Raw genomic sequence first — 16,921 nt, forward strand, 5'->3', positions numbered from 1 at the left:
TAAACAAAAATCATTGTCTTTTGTATCTTCTCTCTATGTTCTGTGCTGGTTTAATAAAGGGATCTCTTTCAACTGTAAAATCTGTCATTGCATTAACAGAATGTCAAAATAATGATGATTACATCTTAAATAATAGGCTTCTATATTTCTATTGAATACTGAATATAAAGACATCTCTGAACAAAATGATGCTGTGCCAAGAGAAAAAAAGCTCAGGCTGCAGCACCATATCAGTATGCTTAAAGATCCCCTCCAGACATTTATTAAGGAATACAAAAGTACTCTGCTTGGAACAATAATGTGCATCTGATATGGTGTTACTGCCAAAAAAAAAGGATAATTACCACTTTAAAATTCGTAAATGACATCTACACCTTCTCCCTCATTAAAATGCCAGAATCTATAAATATGTATATATATTTCACTTCAGAAGTGGGACACAAGATGTATCCTACTTCACTGTAAAGTCTATTCTCAATATATGCACACTGGAGGCTTCAAGTTTTCAGATCTGTGTAAGTTGCTGAGTACATAAACAACATTCCCAGGAATCATGAAATTCACAACATCCAGATAACGCACATTATACATCATGGATTTATGCAGCATTAAATTAGTTATAACTGCTGGAGCAGGAAGGTAAATGGCATTTTAAGCAGGGAGGATGAGGAGGGAAAGCCACTAACCACACTCCTTATTCTAATAAATATGTTCTCCATTTTGCCCATCTTTTCATTCCTCGGTCTCAGTAGGACAGGAAGTCTATCCAGTCTCACCAATCTATAGGCCTCATCCTTAAAAATGGATTTTCAATGATTGCAGAGAAATGTTTCACTTTTAGCAGATTAATGTAAAAAGAGCCTTCAGGTGTCAAACTCTGTGCAAACATTATTCTGCACAGTGAAGCTCAAACATTAAAAAATAGGAAGAAGAAGAAAAGAGAGGCTCTGATGAAGATGATGATTGACAGCAAAGTGACCTTGGTTCTTTTACAGTCAGGCAGTATAATAGGTACTCTTTACTTGACGTTATATTCATCTGTGACGTAAAGTGCTCATTGAAACTACATGCCAAGGAGAAACTGAATCATTTAAATACTAATGAGCACTAATAATCTTTTCACTTACAAATGCACCTTGCACCTCACAGTGTCAAAGAGAAAATGTTTATTCTTCTTTCCACATAAAAAAAATAATTACCATGTTAAAATCCTTAAAACATCATTTAGATGTACTAAATGTACTAATCTATAAATATCTATCTAAAAAATCTATTTCAAGTTTAACTGCTGGACAAAAGACATCTCCTACTTCACCGTTTAAGTCTATTCTCAGTGTTTGTGCACTGGAAGCTTCTACTTTTCACATCACTATTGTGTAAATTGATTATTGATCCAGGATTGGGTTCAAAACTAGTCATGATGTCCACTGCTTAAAATCTGACTTTCAGTGAGCACAGAGAAACTTTCCACTTTCAGCAGATGAATGTGAAAACAGCCTTCAGTGTCAAACTCTGCACATAAATCACTCTGCATGCACAGTGAAGCGCAAACATCCAACTGAGGGAATAAGAATAAAAACATATTTTTGAGTGGAAGAGGATTTAATATTCTGCTGTTGATGGTTGAAAAGCAGCTTTTAAATACCTTTTTTTGGAAAAAGCAAAAAAATGCAGAAATAAATCCTAATATTTTGAGAAGTTCTGCATTTTCTGTTGTTTGCTATTAATTTGTTTGTAAGCTGTTGCCTGATGACTAACTTTTATCCAGCAGGGGGCAGAAGAGCTCTATGAAAGAACGAGGATATCCAAATAACCAGCAAAGAAGATCAGCTCAACCTTGATTAGGTCAAGGTGATTTAGTTATCACTAACAACACACTATAATTATTTTCTCACATCAATGTGGGTGCAGATGGTGAAGCATGTTGTAACAAAACCAGAGAGGGCAGTTTCAGTTCAGACAATTCAGTGTTACATTCTCATCATTTGATTGAGTTCGGTCTTAGGGCCAACTACATTTTTTGCAGTGCAGTAGGAATTTCAAGGCTTGTGCCATCTTTTCTATAACCCAGGAGGAGCACAATGTGACATTTATTTTATCCATTCATTTTATGAAGGCCGGAGCATTTAATAATCCTAAAATAAGATGTCTTAGCTGACATTTGAGATGTACCATCGGAAACAAACTGTAACTGAATCTTCATATTTAATGCAACGTCTTCACAGACAGAGAGGATGGTTTTGTGTTTCTTGCCCTCGCACATCCACGGTGAATCAGATCGGCTGTGAGGTTCATGTGACACACTCGTCTGCTTTGCGTGACAATCACTGCTGTCAGAGGCGAACACATGGCTGTCGAAACCTCCATTAGCATGGGAAGAGGCATGCGCATCGGCAAAGAAGCAAAACAAAGATCCTCAAATGTACAGACGAGAACACATGCAATCATATAAACCCAAATGTGGCACTCTAATAAAATCTATTTCTCTCATCACGGCTGCTCTACTGGAGACATTTTAGATTTCTTCCAGACTTCATAACCACGACTTTCATCTCTTGATCAAAGTTGCAGCTCAGGTTTGGTGATGCTTCATTATGACAACTGAGGAGTAATTGTTAACACTTAACATCAAAGCCTAGCGGGTAATTATATTTTTGACCAAGCATTGTTGAAACCCACAGGACTGTATTTCTTCTAAGTGTAGCAAGAATCAGAATTTCTCCAGCGATAGCAGCTAACGTGAGAAAAAATGTGAATCATTACATACACACGTTTGCTGTCAGTCTCTCATCTAAGATATTCCATTTGATGTAAAGGTACATCTACAGAAATGATACGTTTTCTTTGAAATATAAGCACGATAGATAGACAGATGTAACTTCAATGGACTGTGGAACCAGCAGGTTTAGATTCATGTATACTTTTGAACATGTGAAAAAAGTTTGAAGTATGTGGAAATAGTTTTAGATGCTCAGTGGGCGATGAATTAGAACTTCATACAGACCTTTTGGGAAAATTAGCCCTGGAAAAAAACAATGTGTTAAAGAATGTGATGTTTAAACTAAATGGTGCAGATACAGATACTGGAAGTCGCCTGAGATCACCTGTTTCCTAAGTTAGATTCCTAACAATGCTGTGATGGGAACATTTGCTGCCAGCAATAAAGATGAACATCTCTGACTTGAGGATGGGAATATTTGATAGCACAACAAACACCTGAGAGAGAGACGAGGCAGCTGCACCTTGAACTATATATGAAAAAACCTGTTCACCTGAAAAATACATCACAACTACTCTACATATCAGCAATGTGTATAAAACTGTGAGCTGCATGATCTGTGTTTGTGTGAATCTGTCTGTTATCTGGTGATAAATCCTTCCAACATAGCAGGAAAACATAGCAAAGCAAATCCCTCTTTAGCAGTGAAAATGGATTACTTCTTTGATGTCATGATCTGTGTCTGCAACAAAGAAATAATTCCATTAATAAAATAAAATGATTACAGCCAACCCTGAAGCAGTTCATGAACTACAACAGAATTCTTCTCATAATAACTGCAATTACATTTTTATAATTAAATTAAAATGATGACAGCGAACCGCCTTCTGAATAAATTCTAAATAAATAATCATAACACTGTCTGGAAACACAAATCTTCTCTTACTAAATATGAAACGTATAACCTTTATTATAAATGAATGCACAGTGGGAATGCTAGTCTCAAATATGGAAGTACATCTGTATACAAAGCCATACTCAAGTGCTTTGTAATTGGACTGTCAGTCTCACATATGCAGTGATCAGAAAACATCTCGTATCATATAACGAGTATGCCGGCTTTTCAACATCTGCTGAGACTTCAGCGATACAGACATGAATGAATTAAAACTGCCTGAACACAAAGACAAGCTATGGGAAGTCTAGAGGAGGGGCACTGAAACGCAGCCAGCTGTGCTCCTTCAAATGGAATCATGCACACAAACACTTGCCACGCCTCAAGGTGGGGGACTGGATTAAAATGATCTTCAAATTGAGTTACTTAAATACTCAATATACCCAAAAGTTTGTGGACACCCTCGGTCAAAAGTATGAACATGCTTTTGTTTGTTTGGACTGTTTTTCATGGTTTGATTTAGGCACTCTGACAGAAATTACAGCTGTTGTAATCAATATTTTTAAATTAACAATCAATGACATGACAACTTGTATTTAAAAGGGGTCGCTTGCAGTGTTGAACCCACAGAAAAAATGATCACCTGACCTTGCAGTTCCCCTCAGCTCTATGGGGCATATTTCAGCCCTGTGTTTTGTTAGGTTAGGTTAGGTGGTGAAGACAGTGGAGCCACATATTTCCTTCTAGTAAAAATTACTATTGCACTTACATTCATCAAATGGCCTGTAACATGACCCCAAATGAATCTTAATGCTGCTCTATATCTGCTGGATGTGTTAATAGACAACACTGCTGCCCTCAAGTGGTCAAAACTACTAACAGAAGTTAAAATGGCCTGTTTCAGACAAAGGCAGAACTGAGGGATAAGATAACCAAGGTGTTTTTTTAAAGCTGTAAATCATACAAACAGCCTCAGAATAAAATAGAGACCTGGAAATGTGCATGATTTATTTAATTTGGTCCAATTTCACCCACTCCCCTCAGGTTTTCACTTCAGGCAGGATTCACTACTTCTCTAAATTTTGAAAAAAAGTCCACTGTTGCAACAATGAAATGATATTTTTCTGGCCAATGCAGTATTTCAGCTAGTTGTCTTACCTTCATAGAGCCAGTCAGGAAGGCCATTGAAGACAACTCCCTCTTTACCGGTGGAAACCAGGCGGATCGAGCGACTCTCTACTGTTGCTCTGTAGTAGATGTTGTTTTCAAATATGAAGATCTGGACAGAGACATGAAGAGCAGTGATTAGTTTCTGTATCATCGTACAAAGTCTAGACTTTCTAGACTCATGTGTATTGCTGACTTGCACCTAAACTTCAATTTCCTCCAGTCCAAAGCTGGGACTGCTTTTCACCTTCAGTTGGAGCCTTTACGCCAAAACCTACTCTTTATCAAAATATGATTTATATTCTATCTTAATCCAGATAGAAACACGGCTACCCACTCGATACCACTTATAAGCTAATACAGACTCAGTCAACACCTGCCTTAAGCACTGTATTAACGGATATTTGCTTTGCCTCATTACAGTTCGTGCTGGATCCCTCTCAAGAGCAGCATGAAACCCTTTCTGTTGCTAATCAAGGCATTGGAGCTGGCAAAGGCCCCGTAGGCACACACACACACACACACACACACACACACACACACACACACACACACATACACCCTTGAAGATGCACACAAGAAGACTATTTTTCCCTCTGTGCTTATTGAGACATTATGCTGTCTGCTGGGGGCGGGAGATGGCTGTGCTAAACTGCAAGTTAGACTACTGATTTGAGCCCTCGATGTCAACAATGGCATTGCCTGAAGGAATTAAGACACATCACTGGCAGATGAGTGTGTGACACTTAAAACCCTCTGTCAATCCACTCGACTGTTTTTGCTGCTTCGACTGGTGCCAGTGTGAGGGAAATGAATATGGGATTGATTGGTATCTGAAGCTCAGGCCGTGTTGACGTGACGGGGTTGTCAGCTGAAACCTCTCCAGTTAAATCTAAGCCTCCAATAGCCGGCACAAGAATCAGAAAGAGAAAGACATGGCTCTCTCGCTCTGATCTATGGCTGCTGTTGAGAAAATCAAAGTTTTATATTGTGGTATCAACATCTGAGGAAAACAGATCAATGCGGTGCTGCGTAAAGCAAAGGAAGCTGCTGGTTGGTGAATGTTGCAAAACCGCCACAGGACATAACGAAAATTGTAGGCAGCTTTCAAAGAGTTACATAAAAACTAAATTTCAGACAGGACCACTTTATTAAAGAAAAGTTTTATTGCCCTCTGCAGTAAGTTATATTTGGCAGTTTGGCTCTGTTCTGGGACCTCACTGACCTTCCACATCCAGACATTGAAAGCCATAAGCAGGGAGAGCAGCAGCAAAGGCCCCCAAAAAGAGCATGCAACAGTAACAACAGAAATTACATTGACTAAGTAAGACACAGCATCAGGAGGGAGGAGCTAGGGTGGAGGCGGCTGGCAAGGCAGCTTATAGAGGAAGTAGCAAGAGTATGTAGAGTAAGCTGCTTTACTCTACATACTCTTGCTACTAAATTAAGCGCCCTGTATGAGAACTGAATGCACAGAAGGGAATCAGCTGATGTGGGCTGTGTTTGATGGCCTGCCTGAACTAACATTATGCTCAATTATCAGTATTCTAATTATTATGAATTACCCTTTAGCCAAAACTCAAACTCACAATATTAACATTTAAATGATTAATAGAGATCCATAATTGATCCACGGTGAGGGACTTGTGAAGAACAAATTACAGTATTTAGATGTAAATGATCTTGGTGTCTAAAAACTGGTCCATTTTTCAAAGCAGGTGGCAATCTCTTGACTTGTGTTTACTCATTCAGTGATTTTCAATCTTCAAGGGATTAGATGATAGAAAATGGTAAATAAGCAAAGGCTAGGAAGGAGTCTTTTCAAAAGATTGGAGAGATGAAAGTAACATCAAAGATACCTGTGGAGCATGAATGGCAATAAAATATATATGTGTATATATATATGTATCTATTTGTGTTTGAGTGTGTGTATGTGTGTATGTGTTTTTTTGTTTTGTTTTGTTTATTTTTGTGAATTATTGCCTAATTTCATCATTCTGTCATTTTTTTCTCTTCTTTGAAACTCTCTCTTGACTTTCTCCTCGTTTTTGTGTCAATATCACCTCTCTTCCAGGTGTGTGTGTGTGTGTGTGTGTGTCTGTGTGTGTTGACCAGGCCTCACTGATTGCTCTGTCACGGTAGAGTAATCGCTTGTGGTTTAATGAGGGGAACCTTACAGGATTGATCTCCCTGTTCTCCTCACTGTACATCTGATGCTTCACTGCACACAGCCATACTGCCACAAACACTCAGGCACACACATACAGCTCTCAGTTTTACATATCGATGAAACACTTGATGATAAATTGCTCCAATTCTGATATACTTAATGGGAAATCATTACATTCAGAAACCCCGAGGGAAGAAAAAAAGGAAAACCCGTCCGACATCGTCAGGTAAGATGGAGACAAAAGACGAGAGCTCATCTCATTTTTCTCACATTCATTAAATCAAAGACGGAGCCACAGTAACATTGGCTTTATGAAACAGCATCACGAAAAAGAAAGCCAGGTACATGATTACAATATGCAAATGAATCTACTGTCTCCACTTGGCAGGCAAAGTCTCATCACACACTTGAAATGTTAATATCTGTAATTTAAGCAAATGATATGATGAGAACAATTATGGAGGAAGAAAAAGCTTTTAAGTAATAGCACATGAAACACAGCACTGCCTTTTGTCTAAAAAAAGCAATCCAAATAGAAACTCAACAAAGTCAACAAAGTCAAAAAAAGTGGACTATTATATAAAGTAAGGATAGAAAAAAAGATTATCAGTTGTTTGGATGTTTATATAGTCAATGACATCTTATAGGATAAGGCTGCCACTATTTACTATTAACCCAAATCCTGTGAAACAACAAAAAACAACAATGTGTTTGTCATCTGTCAGTAGTCTCTGACTTCCTGACCCTATCTGTAACTCTTAGTCAGTGCTTTAACCTGTTGGTCTCTGTAGTTTTTACCAAATGTTTCTTAAACACGAGTAAATAGCGCATTTGTTGCAGACCTATTTTCAGCTGTGGATTAATACACATTTGGTGCTCTAATGAGTATGTGCTGCAGCAGGATGGTTGATGTGAGAATGACTCAACTACAGAGGCTATGTGCATGGTAATTGAAATAAACATGTCACCCAGTGCACCAGTGAGGCTCGTTAATGTGCTCATTAAAGGAGCTCCATGTCACAAAGAAGAAAGCTATTTATATAAGGGTTTGGCTACACAGACAATTCATAGATTCACAGGATAAATTCACTGATGGTCTTGGTCTTTTCATGAGATTTGTAGACAATCTTTAAAATAAAGAATAACAATGGCAGGATGACCTCATGTTCGCCATGTCTGCATCCTTTTATGCTTTGAGTTGCTGCCACAGTAGAATAGATATTTAGAATAATGAGCAGGTGTGCAGGTGTACTTCAAGCAGTGGCCGATGAGTGTTTGTCACTAACAGGCATTTTCTCACACAGTCTCAGATGCTGGGTTTCTCAGTCTCAGGTAAAATATGCCATCACACAAACAAAATGTAAAACACAGGAACCTGCGTTACTCCCGTCTGAACTGATCTACTCATCCTATAAGGTAAATGTATATATATATAAATAAAGGAATGCTTGTAAAATATAGCAGTAAAACTTCTTCATCATTAATCATAGCCAACACAAAGTCAATTGTACCATGCGCTCTAATATGATGCTTTCAAAACTGTTACAAATCACTGTTAAAAATGTTTTTTTATTTATATGATTTGTTGATGTTTGATGGTTAGGTTTAGGCACAAAAACATCTTGGTTAGAGTTAGAGAAAGAACATCATCAGTTTGAGTTAAAATGATCACTTGAAACGTGGTGTGGGTTATAGTTATTCTACAAATACGTCCTTAACTTGAGGCAATCTCTGTTGTCATGGCAACAGTAAACACCACTCCACAATTGTAGTTGCAGTTTTGTTTTTTTTAAACTGTCCTGACAAGTGGTTTGAAACATGAAGCAAAACAGCAGTCCTCTACAGCTAAGTTCACTATTTGCAATCCACCTAGCCATCTACTCAACCCACGTCCTCCTTATATGGAAATTTCTCACCTTATAATCATGTCTCCGAGGCATGATTACTAAAGCCGCTAGATAGCATCTCAAACTTAACAATATGTTGTATTTGGAGACTGAATTTATGACCTATACAATCATTTTTCTCACAGATCATTGGAACACAGTCGAAAGAATTAAAGAAATTGGACCATGAAACTTGCCTTCACTTAAGTCTATTTAAAACGTGAAATTATGTTGTATTGAATTTACCCAAAATAGTTCACTTTGACTGCTACAGTTGAATTTATAATAGCTTGAACTTTTCTGTCTTTTTAAATTTTATGTGCAGCTCGTTACAGACACAGGTAGAGTTTAAGGTTTGAAAATAAACACAAAGAAGTTACTATTCAGATAAAGAGAACAGACTTTAGAGTGTGTTAAGGGCATCCGGAAAATATTTTTGCACATGTAAGCTATAAAACATTTTTTTTAATGTAGTCTCTTTCTTTCTTTGCATCTTAATAAAAAGCATGAATGAATGGAAATGCCAAAAGCAAAACTAACTAGAATGAAGACACTACTTTTGTTTTCCCAGTTGGACAAATTGTTTCAATCACACACACACACACACACACACACACACACACACACAAACACACACACACACACACACACACACACACACACACACACACACACACACACAGTCAAAGTCAGTGCCATGTGTGTGCTCTCCCCCAGCAACCCCCTACTGTCCAAACCACAGGGTTGTGACACTGCGATGCCATCTGCCTCTGTAGCTCTCACCATCTCACGTGTTGTCATGAAGTTGAGAAAGTGAAAATCATTCAGGCTTCACAGTGACACTAACAGAGATCAAAGCAATGACAGCTCACCCCAGAACCCTTAAGGCAGCCATTACAGTTCACAGCACAAACATTTCTTATCTCCACACATTTGTCTGATCATCTGTAACAAACTATAAATCACTGCTGTTCCTCCTCTGCAATGCCAGGCGAATTCTGACAGATCTCCACCAGTGTGCCAGTGTTTAGTGAGTGTAATCTCGAGGGTACTGGCTACTTACCAGCTGCTGGTTTCTGGGACCCCATCCAGCAAACTGCAGGACAGCATCATGCACTTCAGGGGGGGTCAGAGGCCAAGTATCCCTGTGGAGACAACACATTAAAGACCCAGTACAATATGTGTCCGTATGTACACTCCTTAACACAAATGCTCAGTCAGACCAAGGAAGTCATGTGTTTATTGGCTTCCTTGGCTTCCTAAATGTAGTCTTCAATCATCAATCATCCGTGTCCTTTTTTTAGCACAAGCTGACTTTGCTTGACTCGCTACAAATATGGAACAGCGGGGAAATAAGTGGACATAGATGGATGAAAGGGTAAAAACAGGCCACGCTGAATGCAGCACATGGAATGAAATGGGATTTAAATGCATTCCCACAAAGCGAAAGCAGGTAAATGGGGCTGACAACAGTGGACTGGCTACATAAGGTCAGGCTGAGGGCATATTGTCCAGTCAGGGATCTGTGAGAGGAACAGAACAGACAGAAAAGGCAACAACAGGCGATAAAAAGAGGAAAGTCTTACTGTGTCACAAGGCTGAAAATAATGTACTTGGCCAGATAGGAGTGTTGATAGATCTGCAGAGACAAACAACATAACAATCAAAGGATGACAAATTCTGGAAAAATATACAACAAGAGGTACTGAGCACTTCCGACGATTTTCTCACCGGTTTTACTTCAAAGGCCAACAAAACATGCTGCATGTCTGGGGACACTTGGTACTTGGCGGCTCTGGATCTCTCCTGGATAGGATCAAAAACACACTTGGTACAATTAACACAGTACTAACATATCCAGTGCAGTAGCAGCAGACAGAATAAGTTCTACTCTTGAAATAAATTGGAGAAAAAAAACAAAGCAGTGGAAAGATGACACTCACTAACAACTGGTTCGGCACAACAACGATTTTCTCCTTTGTGTCAACGTTGAGCCTGACAACATCCCCGTCCCTTGTACGATAGAGCAGTTCATTGTCTATAAATGAGAACGAAAAACAACCATCATGGAGGAAGGCAGTAGAAATGACACTAGTATACTGTTTGTTCTCCCAGTTTACTTTTATAAGTTTACTTTTTATAATGTTTTGTCCTCTTCCTTCACTATTACCACTTATAAATAATCCAAATAGCTTTTCCCACCCATGATGCTTCACACAATAACACAGTAAGTAAAGTATATGTGAACAATTGTATTTCCTCGATGTCCGTGCTAAATAAACTTTCATATTTCTTAATTATGCCTATATTTTGAGGTTAAATATACATTACAATGCATTACAGTTCCACCTTGAATTAGTTTTTGTTAAATGAAGACTTCAATGTGAACAAATCATTAAATGTAAGATAATCAGTCATGACCCAGTATGTCATATATTTCTGTGTATCTTGTTACAGTACAATACACACATCCAAACATACATCTTAAGTTATTTCCAGGCATTCAAGTGAACCCTGCAAATCCTAATTCAATAGCATCCATTTTGAATTTATTTAATGTTTTTGCACATGAATATGCACATAATGCTAAACGATTATAACAACAAACACATTATTATTTGGACATTTTACATTTAAAAAAAAAAGTATTTTCATCATCAACAATGTCATTGTGACTTTAACTTTCATTTCATATTAAATATTAGATATCATGTAATCATATTGTGTGTTAATAGTAAGGAGTCCCGAATTAGAGACCATTAGAGAGTAGGAGTTTGTTGAGTTCAGAAGAGCTCTGAAGTAGATGTCCTTGAGTGTATAAGTTCATTGAGTTCATATTAAGAAAACCATTCTTATTAACATACATATAAGGAAAGGAATTTTTGTTCAAGCTTTTTGAAGGAAGACGGACCGTCTTGGTAATATTCTACAGACAAGGTTGACAAGTAAAAACTGCTGAAACATTTTAAACTAAGGTGAAGGTCTTTTGGGGTAACACTCATGAACTGTCACCAAACACGTAGGATCATTGAATGGATAATAATGCGTGTGTGGAAAGCTGCTGTGGACTTTACAAATGCTGTGTATGAATGCTGTATTTGCCCATTCATGTACAGTGCTGCTTGAAAGTTTGCAAATGTTTTAGAATTTGCTCTATTTCGCCATAAATATGACCCAAAATGTGATCAGATTTCCATCCAAGTCGTAAAACTAGATAACGAGACATCAGTTAAACAAATGAGTCCAAAATCTTACACTTATTGGAGAAAATTGTCCAACATCACAGAGTCAGGTGTTTCGATCAATGGGAAGACAATCAAGTGTGAGTAAGGGAGGCCCTGATTTATTTAAAGAAGAGAAATCGGGGTCTTCACTGTCAAAGTCAGAGCTTCACAGTCTGGTTGGTGAAAGAGTGTCATGGCTCAAACAAGATTTCTGACAACTTTAGAAGAATAGATGATGATACTCAGCAGGCTGGAAAGGGTTAGAAAACCATTTCAAAAGATTTTGGGAACCATCAGTCGACTATCAGGCAGATTGTGTAGAAATGGAAGACATCCAACACCACTGTTACTCTCCCCAAGAGTGTTTGGAAAGCAAAGATCAAACCAAGAGAAATGCATGTAATAGTTTGGGAGGTCACAAGGGACTCCAGGCTAACATCTGGGAAACTAAAGGCCTTGACTGCAGTGGCTACAGTCAATGTTCATGAGTCCAACATCAGGAGAACATTGAATATCAATGTGTATGGTGTGTGTAACAGAGTTGCAAAGAGCCACTACTTTCCAAAAAGAACATTGCTGTTGTCTTCAAACTTTTTGGTTTGAATGGCAATGAGAAAACATAAGAACCTCATCTCATCTGTGAAACATGGCGGTGATAGTATCATGGTTTGGGCCTCCTTTGCTGTGTCTGGACCAGGATGGCTTGCAAACATTGATGCAGCTTTGAATTTTGAGTTGTACCAGCAAATTCTACAGGAAAATGTCAAGATATCCGTCCATGACCTTAATCTCAACAGAAAGTGCATCATGAAAAAAGACACAAGTGGTTCTACCAAAGGATGGTTAGAGCAAAAGAAAGTTAATGTTTTGGAATAGCTGAGTCAAAGTCCTGACCTTCATTCTACAGAAATACTGTGGAAGCACCTGAAGCATATATATTTTTTGACTTCCACTCCACTCACTGAACATCCCCTTGAAAACCCAGTTTGAAAACCTCTGGTCTATCTTAAAGCTTCACTTAAATAATCAACATCTGTTAGAAGAAATCCTTGAAAAAGTGAGTCCATGATCTGTTCAGGTCTGCACTCCGCCTGCCTGTCCATGCTTCAAACAACAGAACTGTTAGAATACTGTTGTCCTTGTCACTGTGCTCTCAGTGCCCTGTATACATCAAAACATCCTATATCCCATTAGACTACTATTAAAGCTAGAACTGCTTTCCTTGGTAACCTTAGAAATTCAAAAGTACAAAATTGAACACTTTTGTGGATGTTTTGCTATTATTCAGGGCTTAAACATAGGCAGTTTTTACATCTTTGGAACACAAAAAAACATTTTTTCCTCATCAGATTGAATTATTCAGCATGACCCAATTATGTGATCAAACACATCTTTAAAAAATGCAGCAACAAATGCTCAACAAATGTGCCTGTGAAAGTGCCTGGCTCCGGCCACGACACATAAGCCACATTAATTTGGTGACCCCTGTTTATAACAGTTAACAGTTAACAGTTAAAATGTTCTTCTGTCAGAGTTGCACAGGTGGCTCTGTTTTCTTGAGATGCTCATTTCTTTTGGGACGAGGGACACAAACAAGAGTTAATTATGTGATTGCATAGTGAGTTCAAGATGGGAACAAGTCAAACCAGTTTCATGAGAAGATCCGAGCTGAGAGTCATAAAGAATAAGTGATGGCGATGCAGTTGCCAAAGCCACTGCTTTTGTTTTTTTGGTTTTCAAAGTAGATTTAGCCACAGATGTTGCTCATTGAACTTGTTTTCATTGTTGGGCAATATCGTATTCTGCTCTCAGAAATATGAATGTGTCAGACGGGCAGCAGCAGCTCTTTGTTTCTGAGATCAGTCTGAAGGTTGAATCCTTTGCCTTTGGATCTGTGTCAGTGAGAAACTCAGAGGTGAGTCCAAAGACTACTGAGGCAAGAAGTGATCAAAGAGCAATGGGGATCAATTACTCAGTGCTGTGAATGAAGCCCACAAAATATTGATGAGGACTACTGAAGTGTGAGGTTGTCCCATTGGACTCCTTATCAGAAGGTCATTAGCACCAAATGGGAGTTGATCGCATTAAGTTAACTGACAAGATGCAATGTCACACCATTGATTTCCGGGGTTTCATCAAATGATGAGGACGTTTTCATCATGGTCATGACTGAAGGGCACAGAAACACGGCAACTTAACTAATTATGTGTTAATAAGCCGGTAATGTAAGTCATCAGGGGAACATTTTGCACGGGTATGATGTGATGTGAGGTCATAATGAGTAGGGGGTGTGAGTTTGCTTATGTGAAGGTGATAATGTGAATGTATACATATGGTACAGCAGGCAAGTCACCAGGTGTATTCATGCTTTAGTTGTCAGTGCATTAATGTGTCAACCTGGTTGTGTTTGGAGATGTTGAAGCTGTTGGAACTTTTGTTCTATTTTGACTGTTTGAGTGTCTTTAAACTAATAATGACTATATTGAGTACGACTTTTCTCACAATAGCTAGTGCTGCATAACATTTTTACAACGCATAGATAAAAGCTCTTTTATAAACTTTGATTTGTGTGTTTATTGCTTCAAGGGAAATCAATAGGAATACCAAATATATAAAAGCAGTTGCTCGATTAATTTCTGGAAAGAGATTTAAAGGTGATTAGTGAGCAACTTTCTGTGATTCAGATCAACAGGGAATGTTGAAATAATCCAATATTAATGGTTGCTACATAGTCTTATCTTTCCATTCTGTGTCACCAGATGTCAGATGACCAGCGGTGTATTGTCTGCATTCATCACATCAACAACCTTGAAAATAGCTGTTTGACAAAAACAAATCTACACTCAAGGATCATTCTCTTTCTCCAGAGCTCATGCTTGTTCATTTTGCTTCAAGCTAATTCAATCCACTATGGAAGACTGTGGTTGAACACTCCTATTTCTTTATATATATGAGAAATGGACCTTGGGTTGAGATGTTATCGGTAAACTAAAAATATTAATACTCAAAAAATGACAATGTCTGAGAACCCTGAACCAACCTGTAGGTTAAATCCTGAAGGCCTGCCTGCTGAGTATACTGCTCTCCACACTACTGTAGAAATCACCAAAATGTATTCAACAATTTCCCTCACATTATAGATTCATAGAATAGTTTCAGAGATTGCCATTCACCCACCAGATAACAAATATCTGTTTTGTTTTTTTTTAATCCTGGGCTGAATTAAAGCACTCCTAACACATTATATTGTAAGGTATTATACAAATTATTTGGTAAAAAAATTCAAAAATAAATAAAGTATTAAATATAAGCAATAAAATAAGTACTAAAAAAAGAGTCAATAGTAGTAGTTGGCCACTATCAGAAAATCACTGGTTCAGACTCAGTTCAGAGGGTAAAAAAATCATCTAATGCATACAAATCTAATCCATCTCAGAATAAAGTGACACGTTCTCACAAAATAGCTGAAAAATAACTCAAGTACTTTTCCTGTTGAACACCAGAGGGCACTGAGTCAGCTGATCCAACATTCACGAGCTCAGCTGCCAGCGTCCTACTCACTACCTTGTCAAGGTTACAGAGGCCACGGCAAACCCATTCTGCTGTACATCTGTTCAATTTAGACAACGTCACCGTGGGCTCAATGCACAGCATGCTGAATTTGGAGTACATACAAAATAAGCTTGACAACCGGTGACTCTTTGCCATGGAGACAGAAAAATATCACAGCTACAATATGTTTGTATGCTGTACAACATCTGTGTGCTTTTCTTCAAAAAGGATAACTATAAATATAATACAAATGATTCCTGTGACTGCAATGTATTTCATGTGGATAATGTAGCACTTACGTATACCTTCAGGTATACTTCTCTTCACTATGGAAACAGGCAGGTTTAATGGTCTCCTTGGTGAGGAAAGGATGTATTTGTTATTTATTGCAGATGAGTCCATTTTATGCTTTATTGCTCATAATTTATTATCAGCATCATTTATTGCTCATCATTCATACTTTAGAAAAAATGTCTTTAATCGCTGGTGAATTCCTGTTGTTAGATGATGTACTGAGTTGTGTTTTAAGAGTGAATCCTTTTATGTGAAAGAGATTTTATTATTATTTTTTATTTTATCTTAGCTGTTTTGGCAATACTCCAACATATTTTGATATACACAACACCCACATCTTTTTCAGGGATAGAATAATTAAGACCTGGACTTCATTGCCCCTGGTGTTTTCACAGACCATGAACCATCCGACCAGATGGGGAGAGGAGTTCATTGTCTGACATGAAGAAATATTACAATGCACGCACCAAACACAGACGACTGAATCACAAGAACAAGTCATCAAAAAAATGTTTACAGGATGTACCCCAGACAACAGGCAACATAGACTCACATAACATCACAGATAGACAACAGCTGTGTGACACAGGTTCAAAATGCAATGATAAAAAAGCGAATAAAAGGTTAGAAACAAAAAACATAAAGTTACCATTATACTACACATTTATACATGAACTCTGTTTAATTGAAGTTTTACCTTTGAAATAGAAATATTTAACTCATTAATTCATTCATATTCTTCATTAAAGGCAACTTAATCCATTTGTAGAGCTTGGGTATGAAGACAAATATTTCTTGCAATGTAATTTTAAGGCTGCAACTCACAGTTATTTTCATTATCGATTAATCTGTTCTCAACTCTCCAACAAAATCGGCATGACTAGAACTAGACAAGAAGATATATTTTCGGCTGGTTGTTTCAGCACTTCACAATGGTATTTTGTGTTTTATCCATGTGGGCTGGACTCTCATATATGCAAGACACAATGAACATTAAGTACGATATCAAAGAGA

At 37.8% G+C, this 16,921-nt stretch overlaps 1 protein-coding gene across 1 annotated transcript in view; it reads right to left on the reverse strand.

Moving 5' to 3' along the window:
• The window catches only part of dpp6b (dipeptidyl-peptidase 6b), a 66,429-nt gene that overhangs the window by 5,874 nt on the left and 43,634 nt on the right, over positions 1 to 16,921 (reverse strand). The window contains exons 4-8 of the mRNA XM_053330140.1: positions 10,781 to 10,875; positions 10,569 to 10,643; positions 10,424 to 10,476; positions 9,901 to 9,982; positions 4,773 to 4,893 (exon numbers count right to left, since the gene is read on the reverse strand). Of these exons, the coding sequence (XP_053186115.1) occupies positions 4,773 to 4,893; positions 9,901 to 9,982; positions 10,424 to 10,476; positions 10,569 to 10,643; positions 10,781 to 10,875 (426 nt within the window). The remainder of the gene's footprint in view (positions 1 to 4,772; positions 4,894 to 9,900; positions 9,983 to 10,423; positions 10,477 to 10,568; positions 10,644 to 10,780; positions 10,876 to 16,921) is intronic.

The sequence above is a fragment of the Scomber japonicus genome, chromosome 12, assembly GCF_027409825.1.
Source record: "Scomber japonicus isolate fScoJap1 chromosome 12, fScoJap1.pri, whole genome shotgun sequence".
Taxonomy (NCBI): Eukaryota; Metazoa; Chordata; class Actinopteri; order Scombriformes; family Scombridae; genus Scomber; species Scomber japonicus.